The sequence below is a fragment of the Falco biarmicus genome, chromosome Z, assembly GCF_023638135.1.
Source record: "Falco biarmicus isolate bFalBia1 chromosome Z, bFalBia1.pri, whole genome shotgun sequence".
NCBI classification, from domain to species: domain Eukaryota; kingdom Metazoa; phylum Chordata; class Aves; order Falconiformes; family Falconidae; genus Falco; species Falco biarmicus.
The window spans coordinates 47,616,891-47,632,726 of record NC_079311.1 but is presented as its reverse complement, the minus strand read 5'-3'; the positions used below and the strand labels follow the sequence as shown (position 1 = coordinate 47,632,726).

The window sequence follows — 15,836 nt, the reverse complement described above, 5'->3', positions numbered from 1 at the left end:
ATTCAATGCGATTTTGCCATTGTTGAGGTTTTTTTTCAGCTGAGTTTAATTTTTTTTATATTATGTATCAGAAAGCTACAATATCCTTCTTTCTAGAAAAACTGTTTGGGCTATTCTGATGAAGATCCTAGAGATGCATGCCAGTCTGTTTGATATAAAATGATCTCTTTATTTTTAATATGAGGTGTTGCTGTGGACGGCTGGTTGGAGATCACCCAAGAGTAGACTGTAGCTGGCCTGTTTATCAAGCTGCCCCACAGAGAGATGGTGGAGAATGGTCTGTGCAAAAACACACAAAGACAAGTCCAACGGATGCATTTGGTACAATCAATTTTCAGGATGGAGATCACACTTACCATGCCAAGGTAATAGATACTGGGTTTATATGTGTGACTTTTGTTATAATTTCAGTATGAGAAAGGCAAAAAGTGGTTTTGGGTGAATATCAGATTGTTTGTCTTAAGAGGCCAGGGGAATCTAAAAGGGTATCACATTGGCGTGTGTATGATATTTTTATGCTGAACTTCACAGCGATTAAGCATAGTCTGTCTTGCTGTCTGTATTCCTCATTGATGTATTTTTGTGCTGTCATTTTAGTAGCATTATGAAAGTTCTAAGCCTGCACAAAATCTTTAAGACATTAATGCTGAGGACTTTGTAAGTTGCAATCTCATCCCTTAGAGTATTTAATGGATGTTTATTTTATTATTATTATTTCATATATATTTATATAGATTTATTATTATTTCTTCCAGTATATTAGACTCTCTTATGATAGCAATTTGGATCAGCTGCTGCACCTGATGGTTAAAGAATGGCAGATGGAGTTGCCAAAGCTAGTGATTTCTGTTCATGGAGGCATTCAAAATTTCAAGCTTCCCTCAAAGATCAAGCAGGTTTTCAGCAAAGGATTGGTGAAGGCTGCTGAGACTACAGGAGCATGGATAATTACAGAAGGCATCAACAGCGGTAGTGTAATTATTTTTCTTTGTTTCTGTCTTCCTCTGGTGTTCTTTCTCTGCACACAAATATATATATTTAGGGCAAGTACGATGAAATTAGTAATTTGTAATATTTTAGCACAAAATTAAGCTTTTTTTAAGGAATGGTGCATAATTCAGAGTGACAAAATGTTCCTCTGCTGTTGACAGGTATTCTGAATATTTTTTTTTTTTAAATTAAAGAGTAGAGGATTCTGATGTATTAAGAAACATTGATAGTAGATAACCAGAACTTATTTGCAGTCAGTTTTATCTGCTTCATTAAAATATTTAGGATCTGGAAGACTGTGATTGGTGTTTTTGAAATTCAGTTTTCAAATCTGACTTTAACTTGTGTTTTTTAATTAAGGAAGTTTTAAATTGGGATAATCTATTAGCTTATTAGTATCTGAAACTCTCTGTAGACTACTCTTAAAAAACAAGGGGGTCAGTAAGCCATGGAACTGCAGCAGGTTTACTTCTTTAGGTTTTGTTCAATTCGATGATCTTACAGAACTGTCCTGAGCGTTTATGTAAATAATAAAATTTTATGGAGGTAGAAAGTACCATTAGCAACACGTATGACTATTATTAATTAGAAATATGTGTTAAGTTTGAAGCATTGGTGCATTACATCTAAGCCTTACAATTCCTGCAGTTTACATCAGATATACAAGTTGGGTGTGATGGTTTGTTTCTGGTTAAAACATAGCCATAGAATAAAATAAATTATGGGAAACCCTTTCACTGGTGTCCTGTAGCAGGTCTCTGCATGTAGAAGAAAAATGATGGCTTAATTATCTATTTAGGAGTGTCTAGGCATGTGGGGGATGCGCTGAAAGGCCGTGCCTCACCACACCTGAAAAAGGTCTGTGCTGTTGGGATTCCGCCATGGGGTGTCATTGAGAATCAGAGGGATCTCATCGGAAAAGATGTGAGTTGGACACATTTTAATAATAAAAGCCTTTGTATTCAAGGGATGTTATAGCTTTCTTGCATACTTCATTTTCTGCTTGCTTCATTTAACTGGTTTGGTATTTTTTCTCAGTAATTGAGGCTTAGATTTTGCTCAACAGTAGAATTCTGTGGCGTGTTGAGGCACTGTATTTTCCTTTTTGTATGGTTTTAAAATATTTCTCTTCTTACAGGAAATTGCCATTCCTTTTTGAAATTTTGTAATCAATTGGACAATTCTCTTGTCGTTGCAAGTGATGTATTTCTGTATTCATGTGATTCCAAATGAGCAATCAGGTTAATGGTATACACAAATAGGTTACTAATATGTGTGATTTTTATTCATAAACCATAACTTTATGTGAGTGCCGATGTAAGGGCACTTGACAAGTAAGGTGAAATCATTCCTGATAAACGATAGCTCACCTTTTTTACTGGAACACACCCAGGAAAAATATGCCATTATGTTTCAATTGTTGCAAAGAAGAACTCTGACTAAGGTCCACAAGCCTAATCAGAAATACTTTCTGTGGTATTAATTGTGGTTTTGTTGCGGTTAAGAATCAAATGAAAACCCATGTTTGAGTAGAGCAGCAAAAAAGTATGATGAAGGCTTTCAGAAGATCACAGCACAGTAAAGAAATGCATACAAGCAAGGCAATGTAAATGGTGATATTTTTCTTTGAAGATCTTTTTTGTTTTGGTTTTCTTAGGCAGTTTGCCTGTACCAGACTCTCGGTAATCCACTCAGCAAGCTCAGTACCCTCAACAGCATGCATTCTCACTTTCTAATGGCAGATGATGGGACAGTAGGCAAGTATGGGAATGAAATGATGCTCAGGAGGAATTTGGAGAAGTACATATCACTTCAAAAAATACACACAAGTGAGTACTCTGTGGTCAGCTTTATGACATAAACCCCTGTCCTATAAAGTTCTGGAGGTACTTGACATTTCCAGTTACATGTTGTACATCTTCATTTGCCATAGATTTCACTGAGGTTGAAAACTATTATTGCAAGTCTTGAACTCTTAATATCAGGAAAATGGAAAGGACAGAATTTTTATAAAGCATTATGCAACTGAGCTAACTCACTTTTTGGTTTCTCAGTTGTAAAGTTATCTAAATTACTCAGATTATTTAGTAAGTATTGAGTGTTTGCGCGCTTCGCAGTTTTGCGTGATCTCTATATTAGCACTAGGTAGTTTCCCAGCATTTTGCTAGGTGGAAAAATTGTCACATTCAGTGGAATTCGAATCATTCTTCCCCTGTTCATTTGCCTTTATCTTGATTGCTCTTCTATATTGCAAGCCTGTGACCTCCTTAGGTACAGAAATAAAGTCTGGTTGTTAAAGGAATACCTTCAACCAATGTTTGTTTGTCATATTGCATAACTTCCACTGTTTGCCTATAAAGTAACTGAGTTATGGTATAGAAATAATGAATGAAATATTTATTACAAGTATTAATATATAGACATACATATATATATATACACACTAGTATTTCCTTTTGTGCACTAGATTGTATAAATTATTTGTGGAAGTTCACTCGCACCTAGTGATTTAAATCTTGAGGTATGTTAAAAAGACATTAGCAGTTACAACATAGAATCCTTGTTTCTTTTGTCTGCTTACTTTATAGTATTTACAAACTTAGGAACTTACCCAATTTCTAGTATGTTAGAGCTTCTTACCCAGACTCTAATATTTTCTTTCTATGAGTTTTTTGCAAGTCAGACTTTCTGTAGTTTTTCCAATTCTATTGCAATTTTTTTGAAATTTATTTCTGATCATTAAAAAAAAAACACCCTGCTGCTGTAAAACTTGAGAAAGTCTGTAAAGAAGTGCCTGATTACTTTTTTATGCGTGCAGTTAAACAAATTGATATTGACCACATTTCAAATGCTGTCAACATCCTTGCATGCAAGAGCTATCATGGATATTCTAGAGGATGTTTCTTCTTTACAACACTAGGCCTGCTTACAATTTTATCAGAGGTTTTTGTGGTCTTTTTGATCCAGTTACAGAAGTTCTGTGAAGATCTTAAAAACTGTTAAGTCAATTTAGAGATGGTAAAGGCATGATTTCCTCTCCATTGAACCACATGTGAGACTCCTTCATGAGTATTTCTTTACTGTATGTTCTGAATTTTTTGTGTGATTGAGACCTGTTTGTAACTGGTTAGGTGTGTTTCGAAACAGGAATGGGCCAAGGTGTACCCATAGTTGGGTTGGTGGTGGAAGGAGGCCCCAATGTGATCCTGATGGTGTGGGAGTACGTGAGGGCCAGCCCAGCTGTCCCAGTGGTGGTCTATGAGGGTACTGGCAGAGCTGCAGATATCCTGGCTTTTACCCACAAACACACAGGTGATACGGGGTGAGTAGTGGCATAATGGTCCTCCTCCTTGGTCTGTCATATTGGGAGGGACCTCAAAACTTCTGAGATAATTTATAATGCTTCTAGTGATGACTCCACTGTGGTCTTTTGCTGGCTTTTACTTCTGTGAAGCAAGATCAGTTTCTTCTTCCCCTGTCTCAAACTAGTGCTGAAAGAATTATTCTGCCAAATTTACTATGGCTTTTTGGAAGAAGAAAAAGAAACTACATCTACCTATTTTGAGTTACAACATTTCTCACTTTTGGCGAGGGACACTGCTGGGTGACCCCAGAGTGCCTGCTTGGGTTTTGACTCAGTCCTTTCTCTTGCCATCAGCATTCTGTAAATGGGTTTGGATCTGGGTTGCACAAAGCTTTTGAGACTAGGGCTAGGGCTAATTGCTGTAGGAGCCTCAGGCTGGGGTAGGAGGAGGACTAAGATTCCTTGGCTTTGGCTTTGGTTTATCTGTGGTAACCCAGATCTGTCATCCCTGTCTAGCTGTAACCCTTGGTGTTACTTCCAGTGCAGCCTCAGCTGCAGGCTCTATTAGACTGACCTTGACGAAAATTTTATGCCCAAGGTGTAAATAAATATATATATTTGTATAGCCAAATAGTATTATTGTGAAAGTTTTTCGAAGTCAAAAGGGCTTTTTAAATAAAAAACCCCAAATTTTTAAAAGGATGTGTGGGTTCATTCCAATTAAAGAACAATTTAGTAAACTTTATATCCTATTTGTTTATTTATTATCTTTTCTAAATATTCTTTTGGGGTGTTTGTGTGGTATTTTTCCCTAGTGTATTGTATTGAAAACTTTCTTCTTCACTTGCTTTTTCTTCTATATTTTTGATCTTTACAAAAAAACCCCCAAATCCTGCCATGTCAAAAGAACAGGAAAATATGGAGGAAAATATTAACAGAAAGATAAATGAGGGTAAAAAAGATAGGAGAGGTAGGAAGCAAATAATGAGGAATTTAATTTTATCTCTGTATGTTTACTGAGAGAATTAAAAAGTGTTGAACTTCATGTGATTTTTAGCCAGTCCTTTGAAAATTGATAACTTCTTCCTTTGTTCTATTTCCGCTAGTATATATGTATGTTCAGATCTAATGCCTGTGTGAATTATGTTATGGGATGCCTTTGCTTTGTTTTGTAGAAAAAAAAGCAGTAATAAGTCAACACAGAAGCAGAAATAAAAGACATTTCTCATATGTCTCTGCTTCGCACAATTTCGTCTTTTGCTGGACTGTCATTTGCACTGGTAAGAAAAGCTGAAAATACACTTATTCTTGCTGTGTATCTGTTTTTCAGGGATCTGCGCCCTCAAGTGAAGGAAGAGGTCTTAGGGATGATTCAAAACATATTTAGCTTGGGACAGAAACAGTCCAGTCATCTATTTCATATCTTGATGGAATGCATGGAGCACAGAGAGTCCGTGAGTGGGGTTCACACTTTGAGTTTAGGATGTCTTCATTTGCTGTTACCCTTTTTGCTCTTTCTGTGGTGGGTTGGCATGGTCACAGCAGTTGTAGAAGTAATGGTGTTATTTTTAATATAAAGATAAAACAAAGGTGTCTGTACTAATTTACATGTTGAGTAGCTCCACAAAGCTTTTTAATTTCTCAAGTCTTCATGGTTGCTTATGAAATGACAGCCTTTCAGATTTTAGTAAAAGGCCAGACATCTTCGTTTTCACAGGAAAGAACAAGTAATTCCTACTTTTTTCCTTCTCTAGCAGTGTCTCATTTGTAGTTTAGAAATGTTTTCATCCATTCTGCTACTTACAACAGAATTGTGCCAGAACTTTTCCCTGGGTATTGAAATGTACTTTTGAAATGTGCTGGCATGTGTAGCAGCTCAAGTGCTCATTTCTGAGTAGAATCATAGAATGGTTTTGGTTGGAAGGGACCCTAAAGATCATCTAGTTCCAACTCCCCTGCCATGGTCAGGGATACCATCCAGTAGATCAGGTTACTCAAAGCCTCATCCAACCTAGCCTGGAACATTTTCAGATATAGGGCAGACACCACTTCTTCAGGCATCCTGTTCCAGTGTCTTAGTAAAGAATTTCTTCTTAATATCTAATCTAAATCTACCCTCTTTCAGTTTAAAACTCTTACCCCTGGTCCTGTTGCTATGTTCCCTGATAAAGAGTCCTTCCCCATCTTTTCCGTAGGCCAGGCCCCCTTTAAGTATTGAAAGTTTGCTGTGAGGTCTCCTGAGAGCCTTCTGTTCTCTAGGCTAAACAACCCCAGGTCTCTCAGCCTGTCTTCACAGGGAAGGTGCTCCAGCCCTTTGATCATCTTGGTGACAGCCAGCATGGCTTCACTAAGGGCAAATCATGCTTGACAAACTCGGTGGCCTTCTGCAATGGGGTTGCAGCGTTGACGGATGAGGGAAGAGCAACTGTTGGTGTCTGCCTGGACTTGGGCAAAGCTTTTGACAATGTCCCAGGTAGACCACTTGGTGGATAAGGAATTGGCTGGATGGTCACACTCGAAGAATTGCAGTCAGTGGCTCAATGACCAAGTGGAGAGCAGTGATGAGTAGGGTTCTACAGGGATCCATACTGGGACTGGTGCTGTTTAACATCTTTGTTGGTGACAGACAGTGGTATTGAGTGCAAGTTTGCTGATGACACCAAGCTGAGTCATGTGGTTGACAAGCTGGAGGGAAGAGGTGCCATCCAGAGGGAACTTGACAGGCTTGAGAGGTGGGCCTGTGCAGATGTTGTGGAGTTCAACAAGAGCAAATGCAAGGTCCTGCACCTGGGTTGGGGAAACCCCTAGCACCATTACAGGCAGGGCACAGAATGTATTGAGAGCAGCCCTGAAGAGAAAGGCTTGGAGGTGCTGGTGGACGAGAAGCTCAACATAGCCCGTCAATGTGGGTTTCTAGCCCAGAAAGCCAGCCATACCCTCAGCTGCATCAAAAGAAGCATGGCCAGCAGGTCGACGGAGGGGATTCTTCGCCTCTGCCCTGCTCTTGTGAGACTCCACCCAGAGTCTTGTGTTCAGCTCTGGGGCCCCCAAGACAAGAAGGACACGGACCTGTTGGAGCGAGTCCAGAGGAGGGTCACAAAGTTGATCAGAGAGCTGCAGCACCTCTCCTGTGAAGACAGGCTGAGAGAGTTGGGGTTGTTCAGCCTGGAGAAGAGAAGGCTCCAGGGAGACCTTATAGTGGCCTTCCAGTACCTAAAGGGGGGCTACAGGAAAGCTGGAGAGGGACCTCTCACAAGGGCATGTAGTGATAGGACATGGGGTAATGGCTTTAAGCTGAAAGAGGGTAGATCTAGATTACATATGAGGAAGAAATGCTTTACTGCGAGGGTGGTGAGACACTGGAACAGGTTGCCCGAAGAAGAAGCTGTGGATGCCCCATCCCTGAAAGTGTTCCAGGCCAGGTTGGGTGAGGCTTTGAGCAACCTGGTCTAGTGGAAGGTGTCCCTGCCTGTGGTAGGGGGGGTTGAAACTAAATGATCTTTAAGGTCAATTCAAACTCAGACCATTCTATGATTCTATGATCTTCATGGCCCTCCTCTGGACACACTCAAGCGCCACTTTCCTCTTATTTTGGAGCCCTCAGAACTGAACACAGTATGCCACGTGGGGTCTCACAATAGTACAGAGCACAGTAGAGGGGCAGAATCACCTTCCTCAGCCTGCTGACGTGTTTCTTTTGATGCAGCCCAGCATGCACTCGTGCTTTCTGGGCTGCGAGCGTACATTGCTGGGCCATATACAGTTTCATCCACCAATACTCCCAAGTCCTGCTCTGCAGAGCTTCTTTCAATCCATTCTCTGCCAAGCCTGTATCTGTTTGGGATTGCCTGACCCAGGTGCAGGGCCTTACACTTTGCCTTGTTGAACTTCGATATTCGCATGGACCCACCTCTCAAGCCTGTCAGGGTTCCTCTGGATGGCATTCTTTCCCTCTAGGGTATCAACGACACCACTCAGCTTGGTGTTGTTGGCAAATCTGCTAAGATGCACTCAATCCCACTGTCTATGTTGCCAACAAAGATATTAAATAATCCTCAACCCAGTACAGACCCCAGCAGAACGCCACTCATCACTGATCTCCACCTGGACTTTGAGCCACTGACTGCAATACTTTGAGTGTGACCATCCAGCCAATTCCTTATCCACCAAGTGGTCCATCCGTCAAATCCATGTCTCTCCAGTTTAGAGACAAGGATGTTGTGTGGGACAGTGTCAAATGCTTTGCCCAAGTCCAGGTAGATGACATCAGTTCTCTTCCCTTATCCACCAGCACTGTAACCCCATTGTAGAAGGCCATCAGATCTGTCAGGCACGATTTGCCCTTAGTGAAGCCATGTTGCCTGTCTTCAGTTGCCTCCTTATTTGCCATGTGCCTGAGCATAGTTTCCAGGAGCATCTGCTCCATGATCCTGCCATACACAGAGGTGAGACTGACTGGCCTGTAGTTCCCCGAGTCTTCCTTATTAACCTTTTTTAAAATGGGGGTTACGTTTCCCTTTTTCCAGTCAATGGTAACTTCACCAGTCTGTCGTGACTTTTAAAATATTATGGAGTACCAAGTATTTATTATGGGAATGATGATAACTGTAGTGATGATCACTAAAATGGAATCTACCCAATATGTTCTTATTACTTTTTGTTTTACTTTGAATATCTATTTTCTAGCTGAAAACTGAGCAGGTATCAATCATGTTACATTTGTACATTTCTCAGCTTTAAAGACTAATCAAAAGGAAATAGACTCGTGCTGTGTAGTAGGTTGATTCCAGTTTGCCTGGGATGCCATTGCATTAAAAAGCAATATGGTACATTTTCTGTCTGAAACAAAGGAAAATCATGTCTGGACCTTTGCCATTGTTTGTGTTGAAATGTGTATGGTTTAATCTACCACAGCCCTTACCAAGAAGAAATAACTACAGACTTCTCTGCCTCACCTCAAATAGTATACTTCTGCAATTCTAACAGATAACCATATTTGATGCGGAGTCAGAAGATCAGCAGGACGTTGATTTGGCAATTCTGACTGCACTCTTGAAAGGTATCTATCTGAAAATAAACCCCATTTTCATCTGACATACAGTCCCACTGGCTTACCATTTCAAAGTAAAGGAGTAACATCAATGTATGGAAAACACTAGGTCCTTTACTTGTTTCCTAGGTACCAATATGTCTGCTTCAGATCAGCTAAACTTGGCGTTGGCCTGGAACCGGCTTGATATTGCCAAGAAACACATACTGGTTTATGGACAACACTGGAAGGTACTATTACCTTTTATTTTTCACAGTGGCTTTACACTTTTATTATGATGACCAATTTTCCATGATTTGCATTTAACAAGCTTTAATTAAGGAATAGTTTGATGCTCGGAGTCAGTCTTCTGGAGTAATCATCTTTGATTGTGGAGAGGTATTATTCTTAAAATTGTGAAGTATTTAACTGCAGAGTGCATCAGATGAAAAATCAAACACATTTGTTTCCCCAGAGAAGAAGGGGTATCTAGAATTCTTTTAGTTTTCACTGCTAGCTTTTCCAAATAGTTTCAGTGGTCCTTCTGGTTATGTATTTCTCAAGCCTGTGTTGACAATCATTGGTGGTCAAGGATATTTCATTGCAGCTCAGAGTACTCTTGTCCCCAAAGGAACGTTGCCTCTGTTTTCCTAGCTCTAGACAGAAATACAGAAATCACAGTCTCATGTAGTGTTATCAGGTAAAAAAAGGTAGAATTAACTGTAGTAATATGGCATCATGGCATTATTTTAGGTAGTGTTTGTTAGGAATATAGGAATAGCTGTAATCAAGGCAAGCCATGGTTTAGACTGATATTAGCTATATGCATGTGAAAGAACATACAGTAGCAATTTAATCCGTCCTATAAATTGTGGTTTTCAAGTTTTTAGATATAATTCAGTATTTAAGTATAACCCTCTCTAAGTGGGTTTTTATTTACATAATACAATTTTTATAGATGATAAATATAAAACTGTGTGTGCCTCAACACATACTATTCCCATTTATTTTCTTCAAGAAGTTGTATCTGATGCTCCCAGAAGTACTTTTTAGGTTTTCCCATCTAAGAATTACAAGGCTGATTTTTCCAGTCCTGAGTGCCTTTTCTTCTTTACAATGTAAATTTTGGATAATGGGCAGTGGGTATATATATATATATATATGCATTTGAGTGACAGTAGCTGGTTGGTTGATGCAACAAGAGATCTGAATTTATTGATCACCAGTCCATATTTTCCTGTGGCATATAAGGCTGAATGCATGGAAGGCTATTTATGAGCTATCTACAATTGAGCATCCATGAATTAAAGGTTGTTATTTTGTTGTTGTTACCTCTTTGGCCTCAGTTTACTATTTGTGAAGTAGAGATGATGACATCGTATTCTTGCACAAAGCTTGGTAAAAATAAACAGTGTCAACTGCCCACTAAAAGGCAGAGGAGGAAATTGCTGGTTTCATCTTCAGGGTTCCAGCAGTATGTGAATAATAAGGGATGTGCCAAGCCTGGAACAATAAAGTTAGAACAAAATGTTGAATATCTGCTACGAGAGTATCATTCACTCTGTGAACTGAGGACCTCTAGCAAAACATAGTATATGATTGAACAATGAATAATTGTACCATTATTCATGGTGATGAATTATCTGATAACTTTTGAGTGTTTGACTGCATAACCTTAACAGTATTTCTGTCCAACAGTCTGTCCAACAGACTTCTGGCTCTATGTAATATAGAAAAGATTTGTATATACACAATGACGTCTGTGTATTTTGGCCTTTATGATTTTTTTTTACGATATCCTGTTATGTTTTGACTCTGTGAAGAAAATTTATTTTTCCCAATTCTTCTTTCTTTGTTTTATAGCACATACATTTTTAAATTTTATTTATTTTTTCCTTTCAACATCTCTGCTGTGAACTGTTGGTAAGCTTTATTGAACCACATCTGTGAAAGGTATTAAAGAAAGGGGGACACCATTTATCTTATTGCTTCTAGTTCTGTACTGTTGGAATAAAAGAGAAGCATTATGCTTTTGCCATTTTTGTCATTGAGGATATATGTTGGCAAGACCTGTGAGTCTGCATCATTCCTTTGCATTTACATGAGAAATGTGTCATGTGAAACTTGCTTTGACTGCTGAATTAGTATAAATGGCATAATCATAGAATCATCGACTCATTCAGGCTGGTAAAAGAACCTTGAGATCGTTGAGTCTAACTGTTAACCTAACAATGCCAAGTCTACCACTAAACCATGTCCCTAAGTGCCACATCTACACCTCTTTTAAATACCTCCAGGGATGGTGACTCAACCACTTCCCTGGGCAGCCTGTTCCAATGTTTGGCAACCCTTTCAGCAAAGAAATTTTTCCAACTATCCAATCTAAACCTCCCCTGGCACAACTTGAGACTGTTTCCTGTTGTGCTATCACTTACTTGGGAGAACAGACTGACAGTCACCTCACTACAATCTCCTTTCAGGTACTTGTAGAGAGCAGTAAGGTCCCTCATGAGCCTCCTTTTCATCATGGAACAGAAGGCATCAAATGAAAATATCAGGTAGCAGACAGCCACCTAAATAACTCCATGATTCTATGCATATGGGAAGTAACAAATAACTTTTTCCTAGTTCCCACCTCTTTGACACAGAATATTTTAAAGAACTATTGCATAGTCCCCCCAGCCTCACTGCTGGCTTTCTTATTTTCTGCTGTTCTGTGTAATTTTTTCAGGTCTTAAAATCATCTTTTGGGATAGGCAGACCTGCAGTGTACCCAGTATTCAAGAGATAGGGATCTTCATTGAGATATTAAGTGAAATACTAGTATTTTATACATATTTCTCTATTGAATTATAAATACTAATAGTTTGTATTCCTTTTTTTACTTATTTCCAACTTACATCCAACTTATATTCATGCTTTCAGAGGCTAGTCCACTAACATTTTTTCTGAGTTATTTCAAGACTGATGTGCAGGCAGGGGTTGTTTCCAAATGCACATTATTTCACATTTACCAATATTGGATTTCACCTCCATTTTTTGCCAATTAGCCCATATTATGAGATTTTTCTGCACCAGTCAGTTTTATTATGATGAGTACTTTTGTATCATCAACAAGTATTATCAAGTCCATATTCTGTTTGTGACATTTTCTTGGTCTTCCAGGACTATTAATATTTTTCTCTACAATTTGATCATTTATTAAACAGTTTGAGGACCTTTTGCCTGGTAACAGCTTAATTTGTTTATAGGTCCTTCAAGAAAGCAGCATCAAAAGCTTTTGTAGGGATACTGAATGTACTGTATGTACTGTATCAATCAGACAGCCTTATCCTCATTGTACCTGCCAAAATTCTGGTAGAGTTTGGATTTCATTCTGCAAAATAACTGGCATCCTCTTCCTCTACTGTATTTACCCATGTTGCTATTAATTGCTCTTCCTTATTGTAGTTTCATTATATTTGTCCTTACAAAGTTCTAACTGTATTGAAGTACCATACTTCGACAACTTGTACACTCCTTTATCTTTTTTAATTGGCATATTTTCTATAATCTTTCATTCTGCTGTTAAAGGGGCTGATCTCAGCTATACTTCAGTTCCCTGGGAACTCTTAGGTGAATACTACCTGATCCTGACAATTTGCTGCCACTTTCTGGATGACTTCTATAATCTTTTCTAACGACACTTCAATTTGACACAGTTCCTCAGATTTGTCTGCCATAAAGAACAGCTTTGATGTAGGACCTTTCCTATCATGTTCTGTAGTGAGCAGTGAAGCAATGAATTAATTTACCATTTCTGCACTGGTCTTACCTCCTTGCGTGTTTCTTTTATAACTTGATCATCCTCTGGCCTTACAGATTCACTGGCAGTCCCCCTACTCCCACGCCTCTGCTTCTGATATGTTTGAAAAAGATCTGTGTACCTGTTCATATCTATTTCAGTGCAATTGTTCAGCACCATTTTGAATGAAAAGTCATTGTCAGATAATGAGTATGCGCTCCTCTTCAAGTAAGACGTAAAGAGATTGTAATAAAGAAGCCTTACATCTCTTGCTGCTTCTCTAAGCAAAAATTAGAATGACATATATGCCTGAAAGTTTTTCTTTCAGCTAAGCAGGAAAAAAAATCTTGAAAAACATTTTCTTCATGCACTGTAAAGAAGAAAAAAACAAAAGATAAAAGAAAATACACAAGTGCAATTTTAAAATTTGCTTTTGACTTAGTTCCTTTTCTAGAGAGGAGTACCCCTGACTGCCAGGCCTGCAATTGTCAGGGTCTACAGTTTGTACATAGTTATTGTGGTTGTGTGTTCAGATTTTAAATTAGATATTTAAGCAGCAATTTTTAGGTGACTGTCCATGCAATCTTAGTATTTTTCTGTCTATTTAAATGTTTTAAGGAAACATGTATGATTATGCACAGATTGTGGCCATTTTGTTTTAGAACTCTGGTCCTAAAAGTTCAGAAGGTAAAGATTGTAACCAGCTGTAACTATGTTCCTGCTGAAACAGCTCACTCTCAAATGTACTTTACAAGAAAGAATGTCATTCTAGTGATTACCGGACAGCTGTCTAAACCTCTTTATACAGACTGCCAGCACAAGGAATGACTACTTGAGGAAATTTAGTCCAAGAATGGTCACTTTGAGGTATTTTGGGAAGAATCGTCAACAGTTCAGGAGCAGTGCATAAGTTTTCTTTTCACCTGTGGCAGTTATGTAACATTTATTGGTCATATTTTAATATCACTTCCACAAAACAAATATGTACATGGAATGCACTAATTTCAAGTGCCAGTTTAGCACAACCACCTGCCCCATTTGTGTGCCAGCGTCCTCAATCTGCTCATCTCAGTGCATTTTCTGTGCATACCTGTTCTGGGGAAACTGTTTATATGGATTTATATGAACCTCATATGTCCGATTACCTTTCAATTTTGCATGTAGAAACCCTGCTGAGCTCTGTGCCAGTGCCATGAGTTTCACCATTTGGACACTGTTGTAGGCAGAACTCTGCTTCGTGGTGTCTTTGACAGAGTTTGTCCTAACACAGATTCTTTCTTATATTTAGAAAGAAGTCTGCTTTAAAGAACTTCAAGTTCTATAAAGAGATCTTGAAATACAGTACCTTGAAATGGCTTTTGTCGTATGTCAAAAAGGAAAGGCTTCCCTCCGCCCCCAGAATTATCATACATTAGCTTGTGAAGTGAATTAAAGAGTAGGGAATGTATTATCAGAGTCTGGCTGTAAAGTTAGATTTGTAGAAGGCTCTACAGACTTTTAACTACAGTTAGGTTTGTGGAAACTCAGTTTTACTCTCCAGTCTCTTGGATGTTTTACACAGGTGCTTCCTCCAGCATATTTTTCTTTTGTACTGTGCACTTTAAATATACATAAAGAAAAATCATTTCGATAAAGACATCTCTAGCTGTTCAGGAATGTTTTATTTATTTCCAAAAGAAGGTGATAATTTTCTAAGCTTTACTTTCATTTCTGTCCTTCTGGAGGTTGGTGCCTTGGAACAAGCAATGCTGGATGCTTTAGTGATGGACCGTGTGGATTTTGTGAAGCTGTTAATAGAGCATGGAGTGAACATGCATCGTTTTCTTACAATATCCCGTTTGGAAGAACTCTACAATACAGTGAGTATTTGAAATCCCAGTGTACAAGTTTAGATTAGAATGTCTAGAAAGGTTACTGTTTTGCTTAAGAGATTTGATAATTAGGCCACATTTTTATGAAGGGTTTTTGAAAAAAATTGAAAATTAACAGATTTTGATAAGTTCTGATTGTAATGTCAGATTTCTGGATTGGTGTCTCAGCTTTTCATTTTCAATTCATTGACATGAACCACACTGAGTACTCATCCGAAGCTCATGAAAAATATGTTCTGATTTTAATCTGGTGTGTAATACATGCTTATCTTACTGAAAATTATATGTTGTTTAACCAAAGTGATACCAACTTCTTTCTAGAATATGTCAAGACTGAGGATAGTAGAGGTGTTGCACATTGGTGTTCAAAATGTTTTTGAAGAGTTTGAGTGGGGAGATTTTGAATCACAGTGGCTTAACCTGAAGATCTTTTAGCTGCTTTTTTTACAGTATTGATTTTCTAGTGTGGAGTGCCATATTTCTTACTGTCTTTTCTTTCACACCACAGAAACAAGGGCCATCAAATCTACTTCTGCATCACCTAGTTCGAGATGTGAAACAGGTAATAGACACAGAAAAGCTAGCGAGCAAAGATGGTAGTTTAGAACTTAAGTGCCCACTGGCACGCTGCTATTAGGTAATACAGGGGAATTTTAGGAATAGAGGTGACGGGTTCATTACTACACTCCTGTATCTACTAAATGGTTTTATCTTCATCATATTGATCCCCCATAAGCAATCATCTGTCATACTACTACTGAATGTTACAAGGGTCCTGTACCTTGATTTCAAAGCCAAGCAGTTTGTATAGATCAAACTCTCTCTGTCAAGTTACTAAAGTGACATTCTGAAGTGATT

General features: G+C 38.5%; 1 protein-coding gene across 1 annotated transcript in view; it reads left to right on the top strand.

Moving 5' to 3' along the window:
• TRPM6 (transient receptor potential cation channel subfamily M member 6) overlaps nt 1–15,836 on the top strand; it is a gene marked incomplete at its 5' end in the record, with an annotated part of 70,706 nt that overhangs the window by 7,904 nt on the left and 46,966 nt on the right. The window contains 10 exons of the mRNA XM_056325504.1: nt 185–365; nt 756–969; nt 1,790–1,914; nt 2,648–2,819; nt 4,138–4,312; nt 5,625–5,748; nt 9,281–9,353; nt 9,474–9,574; nt 14,832–14,966; nt 15,487–15,540. Of these exons, the coding sequence (XP_056181479.1) occupies nt 185–365; nt 756–969; nt 1,790–1,914; nt 2,648–2,819; nt 4,138–4,312; nt 5,625–5,748; nt 9,281–9,353; nt 9,474–9,574; nt 14,832–14,966; nt 15,487–15,540 (1,354 nt within the window). The remainder of the gene's footprint in view (nt 1–184; nt 366–755; nt 970–1,789; nt 1,915–2,647; nt 2,820–4,137; nt 4,313–5,624; nt 5,749–9,280; nt 9,354–9,473; nt 9,575–14,831; nt 14,967–15,486; nt 15,541–15,836) is intronic.